Raw genomic sequence first — 21,131 nt, 5'->3', positions numbered from 1 at the left:
GAAGTCTGGAGCATGACATTCAGGCAGGCCCAGTTGAAGGGGAAGGCTGAAGGCATCAGGAGGTCTTCCACTTGGAATGAGGGAGAGAGGAGGACATACCAAGGGAGGGTGAACACAAGAACACAAGAGAGGGTAAAAAAGGCATGATGGGAGATTACCAAAGACAAGCTTCACCTGAGGCCCTTGAAGCAGTCAATGTCTAGATACTGTTTTAGGCCTACTGTCCTGCAGGTCATCCATTCCCAACATCATATTGAGGGTGCTGTGTAAATTTAAACTATAGTAAATCTACAGAAAATGTGTCACTAAAAAACACCCTTTAGGCATTTCGACTGAACAAAAAAAAGAATTTAGTCAGATCGTCCTCCAAGTTTCCTACAACACAATTTTCTTTAGCTCTTAGTCGTGCAAAATGCAAAAGCCTTGGTTATCTTTAGCATCATTTTAATTTTGATGATGAGGTCTCTGAGGCTAAGCTTACCTGATAAACCCATTCCCCATACATCTCTGAAAGCCATCAATACACTCCAGTGTATTAGCTGTGTATATAATCCAGTGTATACAATCCAGTTTATTAGCTCCCCTGATTTTCACATGATTTGCTAAACTTTCTAATCATATAGAAATTTTAGCATGTGGTCATGGACATCTCTCCATGGAAAAGAAGCAGACATTTAATTGCTTTAAACATAGCTCTGTAGTTGGAATGCTGGAATGAAGGCTGGCCACGTTTACCAACTCTCCAACAAGAGTCAATAATGCGGATGTACCTTCCTTTTGAACCAGCCCTGTTTAGATAATATTAGAGTGTAAGGTTTCTCTGTGTGTTGTTTTCTTTTTCACATAATCTGAAATGAGGTTATTGCAGTTTTTGCCTTCAAATGAAAGTCCTGCAACGAAATTTGCATTTATATAGCACTCTCAAAATAGAAAACAAGCTAATTGTTTTTTTTTTAAAAAAAACCTTCATTTGGACCTCAAAATTTAGAAAACAAATATTGAAAATTGTGTTTACATGTAAATGTGAATAAATAACATATGAAATAAATAGTAAAAAACTCTTCATAGTTAGTGATTGCGGAAAGATGCCAATGATAACATCTCCAAATCTTTATTCACCCAAATCATTGCTGTCATAGCTAACATTCTCTCAATACTAAGTGCACACACATACACAAAATGTTTCAATTAAATTAGAGAAGGGTGCTTTTATAAATTCATTCCATTGGTACTTGTCAGTGCATTTTAAAGACAATGTTTGTGATCTCTTATTTAATGCCATCTAGGTAATTTTTTATCCAGGGAAAAAGGATATCAAGTTCACTGATGGCTTTGTAGACTCCCTTGTTTCCAATCTGCAGATAAGGTTTTTATGTTAAATGTGGAAGTGATTCATGTTCACCAAACAAAGTCTATTGGCAATAATGGATATGCTTACCTTGTAAAAGATTGTCTTCATCCTGGTAATGGGCTTCACCTCCCCAGTGTTCAGAGGACATGGAAACTGAGAAGGCAACCAGAATGCAGATAATTTTTGTTAAAGAAGGCCTGCAAACCCCAGAAGAAGTGGGAAATTGAGAATCAAGCCCACAAGTGTCCTTTATTTGCTCAGTGGATAAAGCACTGGACCTGGAGTCGAGAAATTGTGATTGTTGTTTGGTTATTTCAGTCATGTCCAACTCTACATGACCCAATTTGAGGAGGAGGGAGGAAAGAAGGGAGGAGGGAAGGAAGTAGGGAAGGAATAAGGGAGGGAAGAAGAAAGGGAGGGAGGGAAGGAAGGAAGGAAGGAAGGAGGAAGGAAGGAAGGAAGGAAGGAAGGAAGGAAGGAAGGAAGGAAGGAAGGAGAAAGGAAGGAAGGAAGGAAGGAAGGAAGGAAGGAAGGAAGGAAGGAAGGAGGAAGGAAAGAAAGGAAGGAAGGAGGAAGGAAAGAAAGGAAGGAAGGAGGAAGGAAAGAAAGGAAGGAAGGAAGGAAAAGAGGAAGGAAGGAGGGAAGGAGGAAGGAAGGAAGAAGGAAGGAAGGAAGGGAGGAAGGAAGGAAGGAAGGAAGGAAGGAAGGAAGGAAGGAAGGAAGGAAGGAATGAGGAAAGGAAGGAGGGAAGGAAGGAAGGAAGGAAGGCAGGAAGGAAGGAGAAAGGAAGGAAGGAAGGAAGGAAGTAAAATACAGGGAGAGGAAAGAAAGGCAGGAGGGACAGAAGGGGAGAGAAGGGGGAAATGATCAGCACAAACACACATACACACACACACACAGTGGGAACTTTATCATCAAAACCCAGTCCACTGTCCACATCCTTTCAACCTGAGACTCCATTACTGGGCTTATACCCCAAGGAAACTATGGATAAAAGAAAGTCCCCATAAAAAATATATATATAGCAGCACTTTTTGGGGAGAGCAAAGAACTGGAACCAAAATTGATGCCTATTGATTAAAGAATGGCTAAATCGTGGCTGGTACATGAATGTAACGGACTATTACTGTGCTGTAACATATTGCATATATGATGAAGATCTACATGAGCTGATGCAGAGTAAAGTAAGCACAAGAAAGCAAAATCCACAGTGGCTAAAACTATGTAAATGGAAAGAACAACAGGACACCAAAAAACCCAAAGTGAATGTAACAAAATTACAAGCAGCACTCCCATGAAGAAATATGATGACACCCCAAACACACCCTTTCACATAGGTGGGAGGTTCTGCAGGTGTTACACATTGCACGTGTTTTCAGCATTTTTAAACGTATCAATCAGTTATGCTGGGAGATTTTCCTTCTTTAAAAATTACTATTTGTTACATGGGATGGTGATCAGAGAGGCAAAGGGGAAAGGATACTGGGGATCGCTATGATGATGTAAGAAACAGAAGATATGGGAAAAAAAAAGGAAAGAAAAGTCCAATCTGCCTTCCCGGCTCCTCAAGTACAAGCAGGTTCTTAGATACAAGGATCTAAGACAAAGTACCAGAAGGGAAAAAAAAACTTATAATACCATATGTCAAATAAATGCAATACAAAACTATATCATGGTAGTTCAGATTTCAGTAGGGAAGATATTTAGTTTAAAAGAAGAGAGAAGTAGAATAAACAGCAGAAGTCTAATCATGCAATATTAGAAGTGGAAGGGACCTTTGACCTCATCTGGTTCAATCTTCCAGATTTTACAGCTGAGATAAACCAAGCCCTTGAAAGGTTAAGTGATTTACCTAAGGTCATAAACCTATGGCAGAATGAGGTCTTCAACCCACTTCTTTTGACTCCAAATCCAGGGATCAGGTCATTCAGTTCTAGCTGGTGGCAATGGGTGGAGTCCACACTTGCTCTATTTTCCAAGGCTCTGTTTCTGAATTTGACTATAACACTTGTGATTCCTTCCAACATGATATCTATGAGTGATATTAGCAAGAGTGTTTGTAATGATCATGCCCTTTTTTTCCTCAAGTCACTCAACCTCTCAGTGCTCTAGGACACTCAAAGATCATAAATGACCATGATGGGGCTGGTTTGCATTGCTAGAGAGAATTTCCTCACACAGGACTTCCTTGTATCAATGAAACAACATGTCCAGTGTTTATACTATCCTTAAAGGTAGCCACTGAACCACAGAATAGTCTCCAGGTGCTCCAAGGAATTTCTAAGGCACCAGCTACTTTCTAAGGACTCCTGGAGAAAATAAAGCAGTATGTGAACTATCTAAGGCTAAAGCATTCTGGTTCTCCTCGATGGCCTTACCACATTGAAAATGTTAGGAAATCGTATAAAAAGACTACTGAATGTGTTACATGGACTGGAGACTGCTCATCTCATGCTATCGACAAGTGTTAGTTTGGTTGATTTTGTGAAAATCTTACCTTTTTGTTGTCATTCAGTCATGTCAGACTCTTTATGACACCATTTGGGGTTTTCTTGGCAAAGATACTGGACTGATTTTCCATTTCCTTCTCTAGCTCACTTTACAGATGAGGAAACTGAGGCAGACAGGATAAAATTACTTTCCCAGGGTCACACAGCCAGTAAGTGTCTGAGGCTGGATTTGAACTCAGGAAGATGAGTCTTCCTGACTCCAAGCCCAGTGTTCTCTAAGCCTACTGTGCCACCTAGGTGCCCTCTCTAGTCTTACCTCTATAAAACTTTAAACAGTGCTAAGATTTTTAGGATACTCAACATGGTACCTGATTAGTGGGTATGAACCAACCTTGCAAAGACAGAAGTACTGACTGCCTGGCCACAACCAAAGAATTATATTGACAAAGCCCAGCTGCAACAGATAGAAAAAGAAATTCCATTTAAAATAACTATGGACAATATAAAGTACTTGGGAATCTACCTGCCAAGACAAACCCAGGAGGAAGGAAGGAAGGGAAATCATATATAATGTATTTATTATGTGCCAGATACTGTGCTAAGCACTATAGATATAATGCAAGCAGACGATAGCTGCCTTCAAAGAGCTTACATTCTGATACAGGAAGACAACACAAAATGGAATGGAAGCCAAGGATGTTGGAAGTTACAGGGGTTGTGAGTGAAATCATAGGGTAATTGACTGGAAGTCCTTCCAGGAATTTTAGTGTTGTTGGGATTAGTATTTTGTCTCTCTTTTATTTATTTTTCTACTCATTAGTATTTTATTTTTTCCAGTTACACGTAAAGATAGTTTTCAACATTCACTTTTATAAGATTTTGAGGTCCAAATGTTTTCCTCCCTTCCTCCCCTCCCTCCCACTTCCCCAAGAGAGCAAGCAATCTGATATAGACTATACATGTACAATCGTATTAAACATATTTCCACATTAGTCATATTATGAAAGAAGAATCAGAACAAAAGGGGAAAACCACAAGAAAAGAAAAAAGAGAGAGAAAATAGTCTGCTTCAATCTGCATTCAGACTCCATCGTTCCTTCTCTGGATGTGGCTGGCATTTTCCATCATGAGTCTTTTGGAATTGTCTTGGATAATTACACTGTTGAGAAGAGCTAAGTATCATCCTTAATAATCACACAATGTTGCTGGTAGAGTGTACAATGTTCTCCTGGCTCTGCTTACTTCACTCAGCATCAGTTCATGTAAATCTTTCCAGGTTTTTCTTAAATCTGCCTGCTCATCATTTCTTATAGAACAAGAGTATACCATTACATATACCTACCGCAACTTGTTTAGCCATTCTGCACCTGATGGACATACCCTCAACTTCCAATTCTTGACCACCACAAAAAGAACTGCTATAAATATTTCTGTACATGTGGGTCCTTTTCCCTTTTCTATGATCTCTTTGGGATACAGACCTAGTAGTGGTATTACTGAATCAAAGGGCATGCACAGTTTTATAACCCTTTGGGCATAGTTCCAAATTGGTCTCTAGAATAGTTGAATCAGTTCATAAATCCACCAACAATGCATTAGTGTTCCAATTTTCCCACATCTTCTCCAACACTTATCATTTTCCTTTTTTGTCTTATTAGGCAATTAATAGGTATGAGGTGGTACCTCACAGTTGTTTTAATTTGCATATCTCTAATCTATAGTGATTTAGTGCAGTTTTTCCTATGACTGTAGATAGCTTTAACTTCTTTTTTTTCTTTTTTTCCACACTTCATTATTTAATATTCTTTAGTTTTCAGCATTGACTTCCACAAGATTTTGAGTTACAATTTTTCTCCCCATTTCTCCCCCTCCCCCCACTCCAAGATGTCATATATTCTGATTGCCCCATTCCCCAGTCAGCCCTCCCTTCTGTCTCCCCACTCCCCTTCCCCACCCCCATCCTTTTTCCCCTTACTTTCTTGTATGGCAAGATAGATTTCTATGCCCCATTGCCTGTATATCTTATTTCCCAGTTGCATGCAAAAACAATTTTTTTTGATCATCTGCTTTTAAAACTTTAAGTTCCAAATTCTCTCGCCTCTTCCCTCCCTACCCACTCTCTCTAAGAAGACAAGCAATTCAACATAGGCCACACATGTATCATTGTGCAAAACACTCCCATAAATAGTCATGTTGTGAAAGACTAACTATATTTTGCTCCTCCCTATCCTATCCCCCTTTATTCAGTTTTCTCCCTTGACCCTGTCCCTTTTCAAAAGTGTTTGCTCTTGATTACTTCTTCCTCCTATCTGCCCTCCCTTCTGTCGTCCCCCCTTTTTTATCCCCTTCCCCTTACTTTCATGTGGGGTAGCATACCCAATTGAGTATGTATGGTATTGCCTCATCAAGTCAAATCCAATGAGAGCAAGATTCACTCATTCCCCCTCACCTGCCCCCTCTTCCCTTCCAATAAACTACTTTTTCTTGCCACTTTTATGTGAGATAATTTACCCCATTCCATCTCTTCCTTTCTCCCTCTCTCAATATATTCCTCTCTCATCCCTTAATTTTATTTTATTATTTTTTAGCTATCATCCCTTCATATTCAACTCACCCTGTGTCCTCTAAATATATATGTGTGTGTGTGTGTGTGTGTGTGTGTGTGTGTGTGTGTGTATTACCTTCAACTACCCTAATACTAAGAAAGGTCTCATGAATTACACACATCATATTTCCATGTAGGAATGTAAGCAAAACAGTTCCACTTTAGTAAGTGCCTTATGACTTCTCTTTCTTATTTACCTTTTCATGCTTCTCTTGATTCTTGTGTTTGAAAGTCAAAGCAGGCTCTGAACTCAAGCTCTGATCCACTGCTTAATTCCTCCCACTGGGTGGGCCTGGGGCCTGAAGCAATCACAGGTGGTGCTTTGGATGCAGCCCTAGAGCTGTACCACTTCCACAGCCCTGGGGCTACGACCAACCACATACTCTTTTCACTCCTTTCCAGAAGTCTTTCCACTAACCTGCTCTGGTGTCTTTGGTGTTTCTCAGTTGAGGAGTCTGGTACCTGCCACAGCTCGATGATTCAGGGCACCACTCCCTGTTCTGCCCAATTCCTGGTCTGGTGGGTCCTGCCCACTCTAGGCTCTCCTCTGCTCCACTCCCAGCTCCATGGAATAGACCCTTCCCAACGACCATCCAGGCTTTCCTGGGCTGGAGCCCTGCTTCCCTCTACTATTTCGTGGGTTCTGCAGCTCTAGAATTTGTTCAGCACCATTTTTTACGGGTGTTTGGAGGCATCTGGCTTAAATAAGTCCCAGGTTTCCAGCCATCATATTGGCTCTGCCCCACCACCCAGCTTTAATTTCTTTATCTGAAAACTGCCTGTTCATTTGGATTAGTATTTTAGAAGTAGAAAGGGGAAATGGCAAGGGAAAGAGCAGGTTGGGCATGAATGAAAGACGTCCAGCAAACATCAAGATGGGTCTGGCCTAAATGAGACAGGCAAACCCAAAGGGTCTGAAGTCCTGGTCAGGGAATCAGGTTTGGGATTGGGATTACATGAGATAATCATAAATCATCTAACATCTAAAAGAGATTTATTTCTTTATGGTTGGCAAGAATGCAACATTGATTCATTGGGGATGACTCTAATGACTCAATATTTGCATGGTGGCATATCCAGTCAGAAGTTTGCGTGTCAAGACTGAGGATCCTTCAACTCATGGGAGGGAGGGAGGGAGGGAGAAGGAAGGAAAAGAAAGAAGGAAGGAAAGAAGGAAGGGAGGGAGGAAGGGAAGGAGGAAGGAAGGGAAGGACGGAGGGAGGAGGGAAGGAAGCAGTGAGTTAGGGATGAAGAGAGGGAGGAAGGAAGGAAGGAAGGAAGGAAGGAAGGAAGGAGGGGAGGAAGGAAGGAAGGGAATGAGGGAGGAAGGGAAAGAAGGAGGAAAGGAGGAATGGAAGGAGGGAGGGAAAGAGGAAAACTTGGAAGAGCAATTATTGTGAGCCTGAGAACCTCTAATGAAATCCAGTGTCTACTGCTTACCACCACCAAGTAGGTCTGTCAACACCTCTAGGCTTTGGCTTCTTCATTTCTGAATCATAGGTCTTGAATGGAAAGTCATCTGGTTCTGAATCTAATAACCTTAGGTAGTGGGTTTAAGTATTATTATCTCTGTTTTTCAGATGAAGAAACTAAGGCTCTAAAATAAGTCATTTGCCCAAGGTCTCCTAGCCAGCAAGTATAAGAGCCTGTTTCAAATTTAGTTCTCATTTGGCACCAAATCTATTACTCTTTTCCATTACTTCATGCTTTCTCTATGTGAGATAGGAAGCCAGGCAGACCTCAGCAGTCCTTGGACACCCACAAAATTTGCCCAACAGTAGCCCTTGCCATGGTGCTTAAGAGGACAAGATGCACAAGGTACTGAATTTGGGTAAGTCACTTAAACTTTTTGATCTCTAATTTTAAGATAATGATACTTCAATCAATTTCCCTTTTGTATTTTTCACATTCTAACTTACATTAGTTTTTGTGTATATTTCTCATGCCCCTCTCTCTTCAACTATAAGCTAATTGTGTATATTATTTCATTATTGTATCCCTGGCACCTAACATAGTGCTTTGTATGTGTTATGTGGTTAAGAAATGCTTAATTTTAACTCTTTGACTTAACAACAAGGTTGTTGCAAGGATCAAAGGAGGGGCTTATGTGAACATATAACCCAAAGGAATAATTAGTTTTAATGTTTTACAACTAAAGAGGGCTAGTCTGACTAAATGACTTGGCAAGTATCACCAGATAATCAATGGAGGAGCCAAAAGCTGAACCCTCTAGTTACAAAATCAATATAAGTAATTTTCTTCTCTCTATGACATCACACTGACACTCATCTGGATTCCCTTGATCTCTGTTTCTTGGATTTCCTGCCTTCCTCTGATCTCTCATATACCATTCTAACTCCTAGGTGACATGTCTGATGGCTACATCCCTGTATCTGGCATGGCATATAGTTGAATTAATTTTTTGACTACCCACTCAAGGCACTGATACAGGTAAAAGATATGTTCTCTGCCCTAAGGGTGCTTACAAGTCATTTGAGGAAATATATTTGTGGCATTGTCAAACAATTCATATTTATGCAGGGGAGGAGAGGGGAAAGGAATGAGCATTTATTTAACACCTACTATGTGCCAGGCATTGTGCTAAACACTTTACAAATATTATCTTATTTGATCCTCACAACAGCTCTGGGAGAGACATTCCCCCTTAGGATAATTGGATTTAGAGTTTAAAAGACCTTAAAGATTATGTAGTGAAACAGGTAAGGAAACTCTGTCCCAGGGAGTCTGATCAGTTGCCTGAGATCATGCAGGGAGTAAATAGCAAACACTGGTTGTGTTAGTATGCCAATACACCTAAGCAATAAGTAAAGGGTCAACGGGGCTTGACGGTTTAATGAAACAGAATATAATAAAAGGGCACCAGCTTCTCCTTTCAAGTCCAGGTCCTCTCAAAACTGAACCAGATCCAGAACAAAGGGCTTCTTGAGGAGAAATAAAAAGACTGAGAAGGGGCAGTGCCCCAGATCCCTTTGCTCAGCAATAGTTTTTAATGTTAGATGTGGGACTCAAGTCAAATAATAGTTTAATAGCTTGCCTTACTGCACAAAGTGATAGGTATTACCCCCATTTGACAGATAAGTAAACTAAGACTCAAAAGGGGTAATTTGCCAATAAACACACAACTGATAAGAGCCAAGACTTGACATCAATCCCTCAATTTCAAGTTCATTCTCCCTTCTAGCATTCCATATCACCACTGAAATGTCACAATGACAGGATGAGACACAAAAAATACTTGCAAAAATCAAACTTTTATTTAACCATAGTGACTATTGATCGTATAAACCAATGATTTATTTCCATCTGAGTGCACTTCCACTTTAAAATAATATTCCATAGCTATAGTTCGTACATTCTACTCAGGTATCACATTTTTGAAAGTTTAACACATTCAAGTATGATATGACACAGAAATCAAGGAGAGGAAAACTATTGGCTCAGAATGCAGACTTAAGACTGAAGAGTCTCTTCATTTGTAGAACTTCACAAGGAAAACAAATATATCTTGCTCTTCCCTGCTGTATGAACAATGGTGTCTTCCAGATAGTAGTGAAATTCTGCAATCTGCATAAGAAAAGCCCATTTGGCAAGGGGATTTTTTCATAGCTTAACACAGGATGGCCGGGACATAAAAATCATAAATAATAATTGAATATATATAGTAATAGGTATTTGTTTTTAATTACATAACAGTTGATATCAAAAATAGTTGGTCAGTGTATCCAAAATATATATTTTATATAAATAATATAAATTATTAAATATCAATAAATAGCCAATAACTTGAGAATTACAAGTTCAATGACCACTATTTGATTTTTCTTTGGTTTCTGTTCTGTCTTCCTTTTCTCCTTCTTAGATTGGGTTTGTATGAGAAATCATTGATGATAAGGGCTAATTCGAATATAGCTTTCTTTTGGACATTGAGGTCATTCACCTGTCGCAAAAGGGGAAAAAATGAGATGTTAACTTCTGGTGCCCAGGTCATGAAGATATCATATGTGTGGAGTACACTAGGAAATTCTTCAACTAAAAGAGACAAGAGCAAATCTCATCCCTTTGATAAAGAGAAGTAAACAATTCCCCTTAGATAATTTTTGCTTTGGTGGATTTTATGGATTTCTCCAACTGTCCAGAAAAAAATCAATGAAGCCCATAGTAAGTTAGCAATGGGTTATGACTATGTAGATAGATAAGATACACATATCTATACACACACATGTGTGTTTTATATATGTGTGTGTATGTGAATGTATATATACATATATGCATGTGTATATACGCACATATGTGTGTGAGTGTATACTTGCTACTGCAGAATTCTTAAAGAAATGAAGTGGGGAGAAGAGCAGACTGAGTCGAGAGACCCTAGGTTCTAATCCAGGCCCTACCACTAAATAGCTCTGGAAATTTCAAAAAGGGATTTTACTTCTCCAGGCCTCAGTTTCTTTATCTTTGAAGTGGAGGGGAGGGGCGGGGGAGGGGGGGGGCGGGGAATTGGGCAGTGGAGAATGAACACTCAACTCTTACACCCTTTCTAAGACTTTCCACATTTTCACTAAATTGCTTTTATGTACCACCTTGGTGAGTCAGTTTAGTATCACCATTAATATAATCTCGATGGATAGAACAACAGCAACTTTTTAAAAATCTAAAATTATTAATTAGTTAATTATCTTCCCACATCTTAATACTGATTTCCTCCAAGAGGCAAACTTCACTATTTGCATGTCCTCATACTACCCATGGGGGCAGCATATTTGACAAAGGAGGGAATATTCAACTTCTTTCTTTATGCTGCTCCCAAATGTCCTTAAAGTTCTTACTCCAATACTTAAGTCACCATACTCTCCATGCTACCAAACTTGCTTCTTTGTTGTCATCATCTCACGTTACTGAAATCTGCAAATTAGAGCTCCAACAGACCCTTGAGGTCTAATCTAAACACTTCCATTTACAGAAAGTCAAACTGAGTCCCAGAGATAGGAAATAACTTGGCCGAAGTCGACTAGCTAGTGAGTGGCAGAAGCAGAGCCCAAGTACAAGCCTCTAGACTCCTAATCCAGGGCTCTCTCTATAAAACTGAAGCAATTAGGGAGTTGATATAACTCACTGATTAATTATAAAACATATTACATGACCATGGCTGGTCATGTCTGGACAGAAATTTTAGTCACTCAAGCCTACCGGTGTCAGAGAGGTTCCCTTGGATTCCCAGTTTAGCTAGAAGGAGAGTCCTCACCTTTCTGGGGGCCCACCACTACCTTAATGTGGCTCCAATCACAACAGGGAAGGAATATATCATGGCAAAACATTACAAGTAATGTATTTCACTGTGCCAGGGGCAGAAACAAGACAGAAGTGGTATTAGGTGGAAGTTACAGGAAGGTAGATTTGATTCAATAAAAGGAGGAACTTCTAACACTTGAAGCTATCTAAAAATGGAATGAACTCCTCATGAAGGAGGGAGTTCCTACTACAGCCTTCCTGACCCAAAACTAATGCCAGTGCTAGGGAGCTAATTCTTAATTACCACAACTGTTCTTTCATATTGGGTAAATTTCTGTCTCCTCTTTCAAGATACGTATATATATATACATGCATAAATAGATAAATACATAGTATAGATAGATAGATAGATAAGATAGATACATAGTAGATAGAATGAAGAGATAGATAGATGGATGGACAGATGGATGGAGGGATGGAGGGAAGGACGGACGGACAGACGGGCAGATGGATTGACGGATGGGTGGATCGGTGGACAGGTAGATAGATAGATAGACAGATAGATAGACAGATAGATGAAATCTTGGCTACATGTAATATTGCACTAGTCTGCAATTTTAAAAAATAGAGCCTGCCAATCAACTCTCTTAAGTGGCTTAAGCCAGGTACCACAAATATTAATTTATTGCCTTACCCTATGCTTTTTCTTTCCTATGTAGAATAAGAGAATCTTATGAGGCTAAATAAGACTCTTTCTTTTCAATGACCAATGTCTCCCTAACTCTTACAATTCTCTTTCTCTCCTTCCCATGGGGAGGAGGCTGGACACAAGCCATTATTCACTCCTTGAAGAATGAATTCAACTCTTTCTTGATCAACTTTTCCCATGGTCATGGATTCAGTGTTAATCTTCACGGCCAGCATTTCTACAGAAACATATTTATGTGATTTGTCACACACCTTCTCCCAAACCACATGAAGCATGACCTCAATTTGAAGGGAAGAATTTTGGCCACAGCATCATTTATCTCATCGAGGTAATATTTAGCCCACTAGTCCTGCACACTCATGCCACAAGACAATTTCTAAAGCTAACACTAGGAGGCGGGATTGCTCTTCATGGATAATATTTGGCAAAGTCAGAAGACTCACAGTCCCCAGAGGGACACCTTATCATTGAGTTGGTTTATTCATACGCTGAGGATTTCCTTTCTGAACCAAGTTATATTTAGAAAGCCAGCCATTGAATTTCACCATCCTCACCTTAGTGTTGATAACTGCTTCAAAGTCATGAACTTTGCTGGCAGTGTTGTTAGGGAATAATTTCATGATCATAACCTCTTTGATGTTCTTCAGGCTTTTATTGATGATGGTGTTGTCTTTGAGGACTTCGAAGATTTTGAAATAAACTCTGACAATTTGGCTCATTATGATTGTCTTGTCACCATCCTGGGAGTGGGAAAGAGTAATGGAGAATGTTAGAAATGTCCCTGGAGGGGGGTGGGGAAGGTGTGGATTGTAGTTTTAGGAGTATGAACCCACAGAGCAACTTGAACTTTGGATAGTTATCCTCAAGAGATTTGCCCTATGACTGCAAATTGGCAAAAGTCAGTATTCCAATGGGGCAGTAGAGTGTAAGATACTGTAATTTATTGTGAAATAGACTACGTAAGGAACAATAGCTCACCTCTTTCCAACGGTTCATTATATTCACGAAAAGAGTCCCATTTTCAACTATATCAGATGATACATTTTCATTCTGCAAAAAAAGAAAGTAAATGTGTTTTAATCTGGTCATTAATCGCCCTGGAATGTACAGTACACATCCTACTAAGCCCATGAGTTCTGATTATATTCACAAACAAAAATTGTTTGAGTACTCAGGGATTTCAACTTTTGTAACTAGACCATTTATTTCAAGAAAGTAGTGTTTCATTCAACTTCTACCAATCCGTCTCAATGAAGTATTCAAAAATAGGTGAATGAATGAGATAAAATGCATGCCATTCATTTCACTTTCCTATTTTCTCTGCACCTCTTTTTACCCCTCACCAATGAACTCTACATGGATGATGATTGTAATTGACCAAAATACCATGACCTGCCTTAAAAAATAAAAGTCACTTTTTGAGTCAAAATTTAAGATTCAAGATTTAAAAGTCTCAGACTGGTGCCACTAGGAAACACTGCCCCATTGTTCATGGGACTCAAGACTATTTCTCTGAGCCTGGCTAAATTCCTATGGCAGCTATGACAGCCTGAGAAGAAAAAACTGGGAATGTTGGGGAATATCCAAATGAAATTTGTACAGGATCAAAAGCAAGAAGTTTAAAGTGGGGTGTGTGTGTGTATGTTTGGGTGTGTGGGTGTGGGTGTGGGGTGTGTAAGTGTGTGTGTGTGTGTGTGTGTGTGTGTGTGTGTGTTGGTGTGTGTGTGCTTGTGTATGTGTGGAGGTGTGGGTGTGGGTGTGGGTGTGGGTAGGTGGGTGTATGGGTGTGTGTAGTGGGTGTAGGTGTGTTTAAAAGCTGCAAGAAAGCCTTTAGAAATGATCCAAAAAAGTCAAATGTTTCAAATTCAAAAATGACCAGCTAAGACTACCTTTAAGTGGGTACAATAGACAAATCTTGATTTGGAATCAGAACACCCTGGTTTCAAATTTTAACCTCCTGTGTGATCTTGGGGAAGTCACCTCACCTTTCTAAGACTCAGTTTTCTCTTATGTAAAATGATCATTTCAGTGTATTGGCTCATGATCAGATTGGACTAACTGACCTCTAAGTTCTAACCTCTAGTTCTAAATCTAATATCCCATAATTGTTCATCAGTAAGGAAAAGAACAGCAAGCTGTCTTCATAACCACAAGAAAAATTTCAGAAATGACTGTTGAAGACTATCCCAGAACGGACCACCTTGCAAATACATGCTGGAATTGTTTTCAGGTGTGAGGTATCACTGAACTCCAGACCATCTTATTTCAGTTGTTTCTTGACTATCTCCTCCATTACCAAAACTAGTTTCTATGAAATTTGCCTTTTTTCCTGTCTTATTTCCCAGTTGTCCAATAAAGCTGAAATCCTTGGCATGTGATTGTTCTTTTCAATAGGGACAGAACCATGGGCTGTATTTCTTAACAAATGCTCCCTTCCCCTCTCCCCCACAGATATCTAGTACTATTGGCAATGTCCTCATCTTTCTTCACATTCCTAAAGTGCCTATCTCTAAAAATCTTAAAAGCATCCTAAACCTCTCCCCCCCCAACCCCGCCTTTTCTCACAAGGCAATCAGGGCTAAGTGACTTGCCTAGGGTCACATCTTAATTCCCTTATGAAGTCATTAGGAACACATAAGTTGGTGGCTGGGGGCCAACTATTTCAGGTGAAGTAAAGAATCTGGTAAATGACCATCAAATAAACAGCTGTAGCTACTTGTGCCAACCCATCACTAACACCCAGGAAAGGAAGCTGTAAGCTATTTTCAAGAACGAGTGAGATATTCAAGGACAGAGAGGTAGAAAAAAGATATATACCCCGTTAAAAGTTCATACTTACAAAGTATGTCATAAGAGTTGTTAGGTCTTCTCTTAGAGTAGCTTGAGAATAACCCAACATGATGCAAAGCCAGGATGCAAAGAAGTATCTTGAGTAATTCATTGTTTCAGCAAGAAGGTAACCAGGCTGGAAGAGTAGAAACCAAATGTTTCTTGGTGTATAAATTTATCGGGTCCAAGTCACTTAGCTGAATTAACTCTTCTTTCCTAATCGGCAAACATGGGTTCTTTGAGCAACGGTACTCATTGACTCCACCAACTGCATCATTGTTGAGGGATCCCTAGAAAGTACTTTTACTTCATATCACATTCCAAAATGGAAATTATCCTTACACCACCCTCCAATTTTGTGTTAGGTTAAAGGTGCCTCTTCATTGGCAGCACAAACTGAGAATTGGTTTGTGGTTGGTAATAAGCAGAAAAGGAAATTCAGGTCTAACCTATGGGCAATCCTACCCTGACAGAGTGGAAGCACTTTTGACTTTTTCTTGCAAATGGCAAAAAAAAAAAAAGCCAAGAAAGACTGTGGTTAAGAGGTCAGCATGAGGAGGAAGCCTTTAGAACTAGCTGAATAATAGAATATTCATCATCACCTTCCAGACATTCTAACAGAGGTTCTTAAACTGGAGTCCATGTACAGATTTGAAGGGGTTCATGAACTTGGATGATTAAAAAAAAAAACTGTATCTTGATTTTCACTAGCCTCTAACTGAAATTAGGAATTCCTTCAATTATTTTTTTTAATTCTGATAAAGAGGTCCTTATGTTTCATCAGACTCTCTCTCTCTCTCTCTCTCTCTCTCTCTCTCGATTTCTCTCTCTCTCTCGATTTCTCTCTCTCTCTCTCTCTCTCTCTCTCTCTCTCTCACACACACACACACACACACACACACACTTACATGCATACATACACACAGAGAGAACTTCTAGAATATTTATATTCATTAGAAAATACACATCTATTCCTCCCATAAATTAGGGGGAGAAGAAAAGGAAGAGATCCAAATTGACTTATTTTTACAAGTGCAAAAAGTAAAAATCTTTCATCCTCCCATTTTTCTATTCAAGTATCCTGTTTTGAAAAACATTCCTTCTCTAAGGCTTTGCATACTTAGTTCAAAAATATTTTAGGATCCATTCATTTCATTGTTGTGGGTCATCCATCCACTGACAGAGATTGTCACCCTTCTCACACCTTGATTGGTAGTCTTCACTAATTACTATGGTCAAAAAAAATGTCATCACACAGTGGCCAACCTTTCCATACTTAACTGGTATCAGCTCACAGACAAACTGTCTATTGCCAGTCTAGTTGAAAGTTTATCAACTTGGTAGAAGCAACAAAAGTTTGTGGTCTGTTGACATAGACTCCAAGGATCCATGGCCAAGTCCAAACCCTGAGGAGAGGCTGGGGTAATATCTTAGTGTAGGTTATATTATATATGAATGCCTCAGTAAGGTAGTTATTTAAATGAACAGACCCAATGACACAGATTCTAAAGAAATTTGAAAATTCCATTTAATTTAACAGACATTAATTAAATGCCTGGAATATATTAGGTGAGAGGCCACATGGCACCATGGATAGAGAGCTGGCATCAATGCCAGGGGGACCTGAGTTCAAGTCCCTCTTCTATCACATCCTGGCCGTATGACCCTGGGCAAGTCATAAGAAATTTTAAAGCAAGTGTTGACCTGAACTGGTACTTGGAGTTCCCTATAACAATAATATCATGGATGCCATCCAAAAAAAAAATTCTAGGCCTTAGGATCATAGAATCATCCACATAAAGGTGAAAGAGAACACAGAGGTCAAACCTTTCATTTTACACTTGAGGAAAATAAGATCCAAAAAAATGAACGGATTTGTTCAAGCTCACGCAGACAGTAAGTGACAGCCAGGATATGAACCCAGGTCCTCTGACTCCATGGACAGCATTGAAAGTTAACTGTGAAATAGGCCTTGATCTCATGGAATTACATTCTAATGTGGAAAAAATGCACACAAGTAGGTTATTACAAAATAAAGTCCAAGAAATTTTGGCTGAGCAGTGGAGACAGAGTCCTAATAAATAAGGGTGTCAGGGAAGGTCTTAGGCAAGTGGTGCTAATTGGTTGATTGTTTAATTGTTACCTTTTATTCTTGAAGACAACCAAAATGACATCACTGTGTTGGAGTCAAGCTACAGTGTGTCCGACCGTGGCAGATCAGAGCAATATGAGCTTGGAATACTCTACCCCAGGTCGGACATAAATAGTCCATACAAACATCTGCGGCGAAGATGTCTCTCAATTTGTGCATCTCACATACTAACTGACTTACATATTGAAGGGAGCCAGGGAATTCAAGGGGCTCAAGTTAAAAGTTAGAACGTTTCAGGCATCAGGAACTACACGGGCAAAGACAGAGATGTAGGAAACAGTCCAATTTTTAACTAAAAGCATAATGCATGAGGGAAAGTAACATAAAATCAGTCTTCAAAGACAGGTTGGAACCATGGTATGAAAGACTTTAAATATATATTTGTCTTAGAGGCAACAGGGAGCCTCAGAAGTTTCTTGAGAAGGGAAGTAGCATTCTGAGACTTTGTTTTAGGAATAGAAATTTTCTATTCCTATTTATTTCTATAATTATAATTTCTATAATTTATTTCTATAATTTCTCTATTTTCTATAACTGTATTGTATATATGTCTATAATTTCTATATTAACATGTATATGTATTATGGATAGGGCAGATAGGTGGCACCATAGGGCACAGAGGGCTGGGCCTGGAGTCAGAAAGATTCAATGTCCTGAGTTCAAACCTGGCCTCAGATGCTTACTGTGTGACCCTAAGCAAGTCACTTAACCCTGTTTGCCTCAATTTTGCATCTGTAAAATGAGCTAGACAAGGAAATGGCAAACAATACCAGTACCTCTGCCAAGAAAAACCCCCAAATAGGGTCACAGAAAGTTGGGCATGTTTGAAAACAACACAGCAATGGAGTATGAATTGAGGATAGGCTAGCCTGGACACAAGAATATCAACTGACTTCTGCTCCCCATGATATAGATATGATATAAATACAAAGAGAACAATGAGGTGCTTTGATGAGCTGATATCTGTATCTAGAATTATATAGATTATATATGTATATAGATTAATGGGATTGATAAATATGTAGCAGAGATATATAGGGATATATATAGATAACGAGGGAGGGAGCACAAGAAAATCAGAGACAGAGAGAGAAGAGAGAGCCAGAGTTAGAAAGACAGACAGAGACAGAGATAGGTGGGAAGGGAGAGGCAGAAAGACAGACAGACAGAGACAGAGAGACACAGAGAGAGAGAGACAAAGGCAGAGACAGACATAGAGATTTCAGTCCTGTCATTAGTTTCCTTTAACTGATATGGGGTCTTTGGGTGACGGTGTTTATTGTCTCCACCAGCTGTACCTTTGTTGAAGGATCCCTCAAAATCACTTTTACTTCACATCAGGCTCCAGAATGCAAATTTTCCTTATACCACCCCCCAACTTTGGGTAGGTAAAGAGTGACTCTTCATTGACAGAACAAACTGAAAATTTGTTCATGGCTGATAATAAACAGAAAAGGCAATTCTGTTCTAATCTATGGCTAGTCCTACCTTGACAAAGTGGAAGCACTTTTGACTTTTTCTTGCAAATGGCAAAAAAGCCAAGAAAGCCTGTGGTTAAGAGGTCAGCTTGGACAGAGACAGACAGGGACAGTAACAGAAACAGAGAGACAAAGGTGGGGGCGTGGGGGAGAGACAGAGACAGAGGGACACAGAGACAGAGAGACAGATACAGAGCTAGACAGAAAAGATAGAGACAGAGAGAATCCAACCAAAATGTTCCCTGATTCGTTCTGCATTCTCTAACTATAAGAAATACAAATAGAAACAGAAAGACAGAACAGAGAAATAGAAGAATACATATGGATAGTCATACATATATATATTTAAAACTTTAGTCTAAGGAATCTCTGCTGAAGAAACACCCTCTCACAGTTGGGCCAGCTCCCACTCTGCAACTCATAATTTTAGAGAGTTTTCTAAGCCACAGAGGAGTTAAGTAAATGATGTGCCCAGGGTCCTACACCCAGGATGTGTCAGAGTCAGGGCTTGATCTCAGGTCCTGACTCCAAGGCCAGATATCTGACCAAAAGCCATGCAACCTCTACTAAAATCATAATAGAGACTTCTTCTATAACTCTCTCTGTCTGTCTCTCTCTATCTCTGTCTCTCTTTCTCTCTCTAATCTGTCTGAACAAAGTAGCACAACCACCTACATACACCACTGGATGGGGAAGCACAGATACATCTGAGTAGTTTAGGGCCTCTAAACAAATGGCTACTCAGAGTCACATCCAGAGAACAGGAGATCCTTCTCATAAGTGAACCCCCCCAAAGCAAAATCTCATCTCAGAGAATATTTACACTTTTGGCTAACAGACTCAGAACCAGAAGGCATCACAATCCATGTGCCTAATTACTAAAAGGTGTGAAAGCTTTCCTGCAAGCAAGCCTCCCCATAAGCAAGCTTCCCCTTTAAGCAAATTCCTCCCCCAAAGGGCTCTCTCTATGTGAGTGAGGATGTATTACAACTGTGAGCTGGAGTTCAAAGCATCCATGATTGAACACCTGTGGTCACATGGGCCTTATTAATAGATGGGGAAGATCTTCCTATTCCATTAACATTACACCAACCCCCTCATTAATATAACTATAGAATAGAATAGAATGGAATAAAAATAGCTAACTTTATATAGTACCTAACAATGCATACTGAGCACAGTGCCAGACACCAACATTAAATGTCTCACTATTATCATCTCATTTAATCCTCACAACAAATCTGGGAGGTTATATCATTAAGGAAAAATTGATGACCTCAAAGAGGACCATGAGAATGTCTGAAGGGTTTGGAATCACAGAGTATAATGTATTCTCTAGGTAGAAGGCAGAGGAAGTATAACATTGATTTAGACTCCAAAGGATCAGACCAACGACCAATGCCCCCAATTCGATATCATGGCAACAACATTCCAAAGCCAATAAGCCCACCTCACTATAGTAACAAGGAGGTTACAACCAAATATTATAGCAGCAAACCAGACCATATTTGTGCTTCCCCTCAATGACAGGGCCCTCCTATAAGAAGATCACTCACAAATCCCAAGTCCCTGCTCAGCAGTCTCTCCCGTGCAGCTCCCTTGACTCCAAGTTCCCAATCCTGCTGCTCTCCGTTTCTCAGTTTCTTCAGCTTCTGCCTTTTCCAAGCTCTGTTCTCTCTTTTTATACAATCCTTACCCATCATCTGATTGACTAGAATGTTATCTGATTGAACTCAGGCACATACCATTGATTGAAGTCTTAGCGACTCCCCTTAGGGCCCTGAGAGCTTCCCACCTTTCTCAACCTAGGGAACTAGGTTGCTAACCTTTAGGTGGGATCCCCCATCTAATTAGTGAATTACTTGTACAAACCTTCTTTTTTCAATACAACAGAATCCCCTCAAAATGAACACATCACGTTTGCAAAATGCTTAACATAGCATCTCATCTTCAGAGTGGCCGCATGTCTCACTTATCAGCCCCTAGGTCTTTGTATCCTTTACGTAGGTCAATGGGAAACTGCTGTCAATAATACCATGACAATGTACCAATACAGCAAGGATGATACAAAATAAGTCCACAGAACAATTTCATCATGCCCCTACTCCAAACGAATGGGGCTAAAAGTCTTGGGGATTATTCCCTGAAATAAGCCCTTTTGATATTTTAAAATCTATTGTCCTTTGTGGAGAATCCATCCTAGATCATTTTACCCTTGAAAGTCAAGTTCTGCGATGGTGAGGTTGCATAAAGAACACTGTATTGTATAACCACAGACAGCGTTCCTGACACGGGCCAATCAATCAA

At 39.7% G+C, this 21,131-nt stretch overlaps 1 protein-coding gene across 1 annotated transcript; it reads right to left on the bottom strand.

The window, feature by feature from the left end:
* Window positions 1–10,235: 10,235 nt before the first annotated feature.
* Window positions 10,236–15,306, bottom strand: LOC118849785 (interferon gamma-like). The gene is made up of 4 exons (XM_036758753.1): window positions 15,205–15,306; window positions 13,344–13,415; window positions 12,920–13,105; window positions 10,236–10,364 (listed from the first exon to the last, which is right to left on the bottom strand). The coding sequence occupies exons 1-4, from the start codon at window positions 15,304–15,306 to the stop codon at window positions 10,236–10,238; spliced, it is 489 nt and encodes a 162-aa protein (XP_036614648.1).
* Window positions 15,307–21,131: the final 5,825 nt, after the last annotated feature.

The sequence above is a fragment of the Trichosurus vulpecula genome, chromosome 5 (genome assembly GCF_011100635.1).
Source record: "Trichosurus vulpecula isolate mTriVul1 chromosome 5, mTriVul1.pri, whole genome shotgun sequence".
Classification (NCBI taxonomy): domain Eukaryota; kingdom Metazoa; phylum Chordata; class Mammalia; order Diprotodontia; family Phalangeridae; genus Trichosurus; species Trichosurus vulpecula.
This window is presented reverse-complemented; position numbering and strand designations above follow the sequence as displayed.

Bases quoted from the DNA above. Each gene is read 5' to 3' on its own strand.
- LOC118849785 (XM_036758753.1), bottom strand. From the start codon at position 15,306: ATGAATTACTCAAGATACTTCTTTGCATCCTGGCTTTGCATCATGTTG. The intron at 13,416-15,204 runs GTAAGTATGAAC...CTTTTTTTGCAG, and splicing joins CAACTCTTATGACATACTTT to AATGAAAATGTATCATCTGA. The intron at 13,106-13,343 runs GTGAGCTATTGT...TCCCACTCCCAG, and splicing joins TAATGAACCGTTGGAAAGAG to GATGGTGACAAGACAATCAT.